We start from the raw sequence: 8,683 nt of genomic DNA, 5'->3' as shown, positions 1-8,683 counted from the left end.
AAAAAAGAAAGAAAGAAAAGTTCTCCAAGTCCCCGCTCAACCCAGGAAGTCCAGCTGGCTTCACCTTTCACTATGACCTCTCTAATAGTAATATATGCTGTGACATCTATGATAATAGTAAGATGGTGATGGTGAGGGCACCTGCAGCACGGCCTGGCCCACTGCCGCCCCTTTGACCTGCACAGGCTTCTCCCCAGATGTTCACATTGGATCAGCTCATCCTCAGCTCTTGATGGCCTGTGAGTTATTTGGCTTTGTTAGGATTTCAGCGTTCCTTGCTCTGATCCATTATGTGTGTGGTGAGCGGAATAATGGCCTCCAAAGATGTCTGTGCCCTAAACCCTAAAAACTCATGGCTATGTTACCATACATGGCAAAGAGGAAGTCAGGTTGCAGATGGAATTAAAGTTGGTAACCAGCTAACTTTAAAATAAAGAGATTACCTGGGATTATCCAGGTGGGCCCTGTGTAATCACAAAGGTCCTTATGAGTAGAAGAGAGAGGCAGAGGAGAAGGCCGGAGTGGTGTAATGTGAGCACTCCCCTTTGAAGATGGAGGAAGAAGCCTCCAGAGAAGGGATGAAGGCAGCTTCTAGCCACTGGAAAAAGCAAGGAAACAGCTTCTACCCTAGAGCCTGCAGGAGGAACCAGCCTTGCAGACACCTTGATTTTGGCCCAGTGAGACCGTGTTGGAGTTCTGACGGACAAACTATAATAAATTTGTATAGTGTGATGCCACTACATTTATGGTCATTTGTTACAGCCACAAACAGCTAATATGTGTGTTGATATTACAGTTTAGTGTCCAGGGTATAGAAGTATTCTTATCCCCAAGTTTCTAGCAGACACCACTCTGTTACCAGCACATTCCATGGACTCAGGGGCTCATTCATCTTCATGTGTTAAAGCGGGTGCTCTGAAAAGGCTACCACATGGAGGGCTGCTTTGCAGTCCCCGTTGTCAGGGAGGGAAGCAGACGACCCCTAAGGAAAGTAGAACATCCAAACCTTGCACACAGAGCTAATGGTAATAATAATGGAATGAGAATTCATTCTGATTTTGCCCATTTTGATTCCATGAGCCCCGTGTCTGAAAATTAGCTGTGGTTGCCATAATCGTAATTATACTCAGCAGGGCAGAGTTGCTTGCTGATTTATGACGCACAGTTGTGACCTGGGAGTAGCTGTCATCCTCAGCTGCTCACACGGACACGACAACGGCCCTCTGTGTCTATAACGGGGAGTATCAATTACTTTCCTGCAGCAGGAAGAACAGCTCAGAGTCTTGGAATGATCTGGACAGAAACGTTAAACGCTTGTCTCGTATAAATTCAGCCCACATCCATCTGGGCTCATTAAATCATTGAATTGCTCAGAAGCACCAAATTACATCTTTCTAACAAATTATATTTTTAAAGCTGCTTGTTTATTTCACATCTGGAAGTTGAGGCAAAAGCCAAAACTTGCATTCAGAGTCTGAGAAATCATCTCGCCCTTTGCCTTCCTTTCTTTCCTTGGGGAAGAGAGAGGAGGAGCAGGTGTTCGGAAGAGGTAGAGGATAGCAGAAGGCCACAGGTAGGATGGCGCTGGTCCTGTGGGCCCTCGCAGCCTCGGTTTGTGTGCATGCGGTCTGATTTCACAGACCGCTGGCTGCATCTTGGCAGCCATCTGTCCTCCTTCAAGGAGGGCCAGCAGGAAGCCCTCACAGAGACGCTGAGCTGGGAGGAAGGAGGTGCCTCCGCCTGCCCTCCTTCCTCCCCGCCTGCACGCCCCTGAGAGCAGTGTCTGGTTCACCAGCAGACAGCCCATGGGAACCAGTCCAACTGTTGTGCACCTGCAGACACTCCGAGACACTTAGAGTTGGCTGGTACTCGGGGCTGGGACCCAGAACCTGGCCTGTTCTTCTTCCCCAGGATTAGGAACACTGCACCCCTAAGTCACCCTCAGGAACCCATCCTCCATGCCACCTCCTCTCACCAGCCTGACGCAAGCTGGACCCATGTGCCCATGGGCTGTGCGCTCCATAGGGCTGGACCTTTGTCTCCTGTCTGCACATCTTTCCTGAGCCTGGCACCAAGCCAAACTGCCCCAAAGCCATGGCTTCTGCGCCCCAGGCTCCATGAGCATGTGGGGTGGGGGAGGGTGAAGGCTTCCTCCCTGAGCATGCACTCAGCTCCATTTTCAGACACCAGTGTGCACGCATTCCCTCCCAGAGTTGCGGAAAATCCGCATTCCCTAGTCCATTCCCCGTAAGTCATATCAAGTAGGTCCAGGATGGGCCCAGGGAACTGTAAGGGGTCCTGAAGTATGTGAGCCACACTTGGCGCACATGTGCAGTAGTCCCTGTGGCAATGGGGCTTGCAGGCTGGTGCAGAAGGCAGGATGAGTTGGGTAAACAGGTTAGTGGTCGGGCGGTAGAAGGTGGTGAGCTGGGAAAGGGCAGGCCCGGCATGGCCACACAGGGAAGGGCGTTCTGGGCAGAGAGAGCAGCATACGCAGGAGCCCTGAGGTGGGTGCACCTGGGGCCGCCAGGGCACGGCGGAGCAGAGCCGGAGGAGTGGGAGGGGCGCAGCATGGAGGGCCTGGAAATGCTGGGATGTTTAGACTGGCCCCTCCTCTAAGAGGGATGGGGACTGCTGGAGCCTTCTGAACCTCTGCCCAAAAGGAGCCTCAGCTGTGAGGCAACTGAGTCTGAGCAGGGTGAAAGCAGGAGGCCTAGAGCGGGCAGCTGCCAGGACCAGGAGGCACCCACAGAAGCACCACACAGAGGCCACCAGGGAAGGCATCCAGAGCCACAGGGGCCATGGCTCCTATCTCCTAGACAGCCTCAGCATCTGTGGAGATGGGTACCCGGGCAGTCCAGTGCTGGTTATTGAGCATCTTCGCTCTGCCAGGCCCATCTCAGTGCTACTCAGCAAAGTGGGTGTCGGAGGAACCGTCAGCCAGGGGTTTTTAGGTAGAGAGAACAGCGGCACCCTGCCTGCCGCAAAACCCACCACATGTGGGATCTGGGCTTTAGACCGGAGGCCCAATACCCTGGTGCCCCAGGGGCATCTCCTCTCAGGCCTTACTGCACATTCCTCACCCACACAAGGGCTGGGGGCGTGCAGAGGCCCAGCCAGGCATCGGGCAAACATGCCACTGTGGAGTTTCCCCAGGGCAGAGGGAGACCCAGCTGGTGGGAGTGAGTACGGGGCCCTGCCTGTCAGGCCGCAAGCATGAGGGCCGAGGGCACAAGGCCCAGCTGGTTTGTCCTTGGCAGTGTTTCAGAGGAAGGCTCTCCCGGGGCCACCACAGCTGCTTCTCAGCCTTGTTCCTCCTCCTCTGCAGCTTGCAGGATGAGTGTGGGACAGCAGAGCGGGTGTGTGTGTGTGTGTGTGTGTCCTGTCAAACACAAACACAGCCGGACACTAGTGAAAGTGGTCAGACAGGTTTTAATCAGCAACATAATGGACATTTGCAATGGGGAATAGGGTCCGGGGTGAGCTGAGCTCAGGTTCAGTTGGCACACAAATGACTGGGGGTTTCCAAGAGAGAATGAGGAGCAGGGAGGCAGTGAGTGGGGGCTCAGTGAGTGAGGGAAGTGAAAAGTTGCAGACGGTGGAAGCGGGTGGTCTGTGTGAGCACATCTGGACACGCTGACGTGCTCACTGAAGTCAGGAGACAGGCCCTGTCCTCAGGGGTGGCTGGAACTCGCAGTCGATTCTTTTGGCTGCCGTGAGGTTTCTCAGGCAGGCACTTTAAGGGGGGCTGGGGTCAGCCTAGGGATGCCACCTTGAGCTGTTAGAAGCTATGTTAGTGGTTGTTCAAGTTGTCACAGGCAGAGGTGAGGCCCAGCCAAGAAGAGGGTTCAGAGGAGCCAGGCTGGAGTGTGATCGAGGAGAGAACTCTTGGTCAGTGTCACAGCTAAGCGTTGTCAGGAGCACCTGCCACAGCCCAGAGAGCCCCTGGGGTGCACTCAGAGCTCCAACACCTGCCATGCAGCACACCCCACGCCCCTGGGCCCCTGCGGGCAGAGGCCATGCAGGGAAGGCCCCAGGGAAGGCTCCTGTCTCTGCTTCTACACTACGGCATATTGGTCTGAAAACAGGGACTCCAGAGAGGCCTCAGAGGCTGCAGGGGGCCCAAGTCTTGTGGAAATGAGACGTGGGGAAAGTTGGGCCTTATTGATGATGATGTGGCCTCAGCCAGTTCCAATGCTAAGGCACTGGGAAAAAAATCTTATGGTTTTTGGAGCACATCTAAAAATAAGGACAGGTTGGGCACGGTGGCTCATGCTTGTAATCCCAGCCCTTGGAGAGCTTCAGGCCAGCGGATCACTTGCACTTAGGAGTTCAAGACCAGCCTGGGCAACATAGCAAGACCCCATCTCTACAAAAAAATGTAAAAATTGGCTGGGCATGGTAGTGTGTGCCTTGGTCCCAGCTACTCAGGAGGCTGAGGTGGGAGGGTCACTTGAACCTGGGAGCTCAAGGCTGCAGTGAGCTAGGATCATACCACGGCACTCCAGCCTGGGTGGAAGAACAAGACCCTGTCTGGAAAAACTAAGGACCACTTACCAATACAATGTTCCAAGTACCTTTCACACATCACATGGTGCACCAGGCTGTGGGGTTGGTGCTGCAGTTGAGGGGCTGCGCTTCTCAGAGGAACCGACAGAGGGAGCGGTGAGGACAGGAGCCCGGGGTCTGGACACTGGGATGGGGCAAACACAGTTTGTCCTGACCCTCCCCCGCCCCTGCCCCTGGCAGGCTGCAGTCTGGGTGGGTGGGCCAGGGCAGGAGCGCAGATGTGAGATGGGGGTGGAGAATCTTCAAGGGGGGTGAAACAGTCCAGCTTCTGCATAGATCAATGTCTAAAAGGACAGCAGGGGGAAAATGTCTTTTAAAATTTTTTACAAAAAAAGGAAAAATTTCAAAAGAGTTTTGAAAAAATTAAAAATAAAGATAAACTGTATAAAGTGGGACAATAGCAGCAAACGACAATAATTCACACCGAGGGAAGAGAAAGAGAAAGCACGACCCGGCAGACGGAGACTCTCTGGGCAGGGCTCACCCTCGGTGCTCTTTCCCCAGGTACCGCGTGGTGGTCTCGTACCCACCCCAGAGCGAGGCGGAGATCGAGCTGAAGGAAGGCGACATCGTCTTCGTGCACAAGAAGCGTGAGGACGGCTGGTACAAGGGAACCCTGCAGCGGAACGGCCGCACGGGCCTCTTCCCCGGCAGCTTCGTCGAGAGCTTCTGAGGACTGGTGCTCCCTGCACCCGGCTCACAGAGCGGGAGGCTGCCTGGGAAGCCCCAGGGCACACAGAGAGGGAGCCACGGCGCCCCAAGGGTTCCAGGTCGTCTCCAAGGCACCTGGCGGGGGACGCCCTGGCCCAGGGTGGGGGCCAGGGACTGTGGAGGTCGTGCCTTCTCCCAAAACCCCCAACGGAGAGCACACCTGGGATGTTCTTCAAGGAAATGCCCACCCGCTCTGTGGAAACTGCAAAGAAAGCACCTTGAGGAAAAGAGGCAGGTGCCGGCGCAGGCAGGCCTGTGGCTGTGGTTTGCAGCCACGGCAGCGTTCATATTTACCACCTAAGCAGAGTTGGAGGTTGCAGGAGGTCTGCAGGCGAGGTGGGTGGCGTGGGGGCCAAGAGCGCTGGAGATCATCTTTCTGCGCTGCCCTGGGCTTCCCGCGGGGCTTAGGTTGCTCTGTCACCATTCTATATACCTCAGTCACCTGCCGCCCGGCTGCTCAGCAGGGGTGTTCGTGGTCCTGGGGGGCCTCACGTGAGGCCCTGGGGGTCCCCCGGAAGGCCACCCCACCGCCCCTGTGGGAACCGGAGCAGAATCTGTGGGCTTGTCTCCTGCCAGTAGTATAAGCAACACTTTCTGTTCACCACCACTGTCCCTTGCGTTACTTCTTTCTTACGGCATATTTTTAACGTAAAGCTGTTAGACTTTATATATTTCTAATAGGTCAGACATTGCCTATTTTTCATACATCTGGTGCTGCCTTTTTGTAAAACTAGTAATGACTTGGTTGAGCTTGAAAGAAAGGATGTCTGAGGCGACATCAAAGGGGCAGAATTTTTATATTTCCCATATGGGTTTGGGAGAGCGCCGAAAAGCCCCCATCCCGCACCTCAGTGCCGGCCAGTACTCCGGGGGCTGGCGGGGTGGATCCATTGAGGGGGGTTGGAGGGAGCTTGGAAGCAGCCGGTTTCTTTAAACTCTTACCAAAACCCCGTGCTCTGTCTAGACGGTGATGATTATTATTCAAGACCTGGAAACATTTCGAGGAAGGACCACTATAATTGTCCTTTTGTGTGGCAGTAGAAGGAGCACGCAGGTCAACCCCAGCCGGGAAGGCAAAATCTTCCCTTTACTGCCTCAGAGAGAACTGCAATTAGCATTCTCAGAAGACGATTTCTTGGTATCAAAATGTGCAGTTTCTACAACAGTTCAGATCACCACCACCATTTTTCTTCTTTTTTAAAAATAAATAACTGCTCCCGTTTCAGGCAGTGCAAACCTTCATCTGCTGAAGACCAGAGGTACGAGGAGATCAGGGGGTTGCGGCACCGTTGCAGGCTTGCAAGATCGGGGAGCTGGGAGGGTGAGAGAGGAGGAGGTGCAGCTTTGATGCTGGGAACTCCCTGAGTGGAGCTGATGAATGTGTATTCATTAGCACCACGGCTCACCTCCCAGGAAGACTGATGAGGAGCCTTTTGGGAGACAGTTTTGTTCTCAAGATTCACACCTTAGGAACACATTTTTATCACCTCAAAATTTTGATCCATCACCCTTCTCTCCACCTATATTTTTACAAAAACCATTCAGACTTAAGCTGAATAAACTAGCCTTTGGTAACATAGGGTGACACTGGTTTTCAGGGCTGTAACCAATTCCAGAAATACATTATCTTGCCTGGCATGAAGCCTTTGAAACACCGGCTGCTTATTTTCAGAGTTCCTGCTTTGGGACGTGTCTTGGCTACTTGTTACTTCCAGGTGGCTGCCACACGACAGGGGTCATGCCTTTCCCTCCCTCCAGATGATAATAGATTTAATAGACTTGGGAAAGTTGTTCAGAATCAAAGAAGAAAAAGTCTGGCTTAAACATAGGAACTTCTGCGTGCCAGTTTGATGACAACCAAAAGCTGTCTATTTACCATTATTGCCAAACTATCAGTTGCCTATCCAGCACCAAAATCCTGTGCGTGTTTAAATTCACGTTGTCACCAAAGAGGTGCACAGATCCGACAACCTGGATGATGCAGGTGTACTCCAGGGAAAGCAGATGAAGTCAAGTCTCCAGGTTAATTTTTTTAAGTCTTTTTTTTAAGGCATGCAGCTCCCAAGCAACAGAATAGAGTAACCTGAACGTTCTTCCTCTCCCAGGCATGGCCCACATGGTGCTTCCGGCAGAAATGTGTTTTGCCCTCCTGATGGGGGGCGAGGCCACAGCCCACTATATGCAGCATGGTAGAGAGCTGGGGCGAGTGTCGCCATGTCCTTGGAAGATGTCAGCTGGCCCCTTCCAGGGCAGAGTCGGGTGGGCATTGGTGCCACCTCAGGAAGGAGAGCGATGCGTGGATCTGACCAGGGCTCCGGAACCAATGCCAGGCTGCCTGAGGGCAGAGGAAGTGCATGGCCCATGTGCATTTCTGAGTATTTTAAACTCGTTCAGGCCCTGCCGCCTTCGTGATGATGTAGCTTGCAGACAAGAGCAGGAGCAGAATTAGCCCTTTCTTCAGGCCATCCTGCCTCAAAGGGCACACATGTTTTGGCGGTTAAGATGAAACTAACCCTTATGTTTCATCCTAGCCCATGATGTACCCATCTTAGCCATGCAGTGGCCTTGGGTGGCCACAGAGATTGGCTTTGAGGAGCTTGGTAGAGTCCACAGCCATGACTGAAGTCAGTGGACACCGAGGGGACAGGACTGCAGGCCACCAGGGGTCTCTGCCCAGAGGGAGGCAGAGAGGATGGTGGCCACAGGCGCTCTCCTGGCATCCTCATGGGGTGATGCGAGGCCAGGCACCTCAAAACAAGCTCAGCCGACTGGGAGATCCTTTGTACTTTGCACAGTTCACACACACACCCCACCCCAAGTGTTTTTGTTAGACACAAATGTCAGCGTGTGATCTTGGAAGACTTGTCAGTGATGACGAACCATGATGCCTGTGTTTCTGAGTCTTTAAATAAAAATGAACATGGAGAAGCCTTGTGTCTGCGTGTTGGGAGCAGCAGGGTCCAGCAGAGGCCGAGAGGGACCTGGGTAGGAGCAGAACCCGAAGGCATGGCCCACGTGCCTGCTGACCAGCCCAGCTGGCTCATGCACCTGCCCCTCAGTGCTCTTGGTGGGGCGGGGGCAGACACTGAGTCTGTATCAGGATGGTGTTAGTCAAGGAGATGAGAAAGTCATGACATCAGATGTCTGTACACAGCACACGCCAGAGACCCAGGAGCTGGGCAGTAAGAGCCAAGCCACAGAAGCCACCAGTGGGCTTGGTAGGAAGGGTCTCCAGTTCCCCTCTACCGGCTCGTGTGCCTGGAAGGGCAGGGTGGCTTGCTGTAGATGACTCGCCTCCTTTTCTTGTCATTCAAGTCCCGCTCAACCAGAAGTGCCTGGTATTGACCTCTGAGACCAGCACTCTCCTGGTCCTACCCTTGTCTCTGTGGCCCTTGGGGTGCCT

General features: G+C 53.7%; 1 protein-coding gene across 1 annotated transcript in view; it reads left to right on the top strand.

Moving 5' to 3' along the window:
- SH3RF3 (SH3 domain containing ring finger 3) overlaps positions 1–8,208 on the top strand; it is a gene marked incomplete at its 5' end in the record, with an annotated part of 373,789 nt that extends 365,581 nt beyond the window's left edge. The window contains one exon of the mRNA XM_011961476.1: positions 5,074–8,208. Within this exon, the coding sequence (XP_011816866.1) occupies positions 5,074–5,242 (169 nt within the window). The remainder of the gene's footprint in view (positions 1–5,073) is intronic.
- Between the last annotated feature and the right edge of the window lie 475 nt (positions 8,209–8,683).

The sequence above is a fragment of the Colobus angolensis genome, unplaced genomic scaffold (assembly GCF_000951035.1).
Source record: "Colobus angolensis palliatus isolate OR3802 unplaced genomic scaffold, Cang.pa_1.0 Scaffold552, whole genome shotgun sequence".
Classification (NCBI taxonomy): domain Eukaryota; kingdom Metazoa; phylum Chordata; class Mammalia; order Primates; family Cercopithecidae; genus Colobus; species Colobus angolensis.
This window is presented reverse-complemented; position numbering and strand designations above follow the sequence as displayed.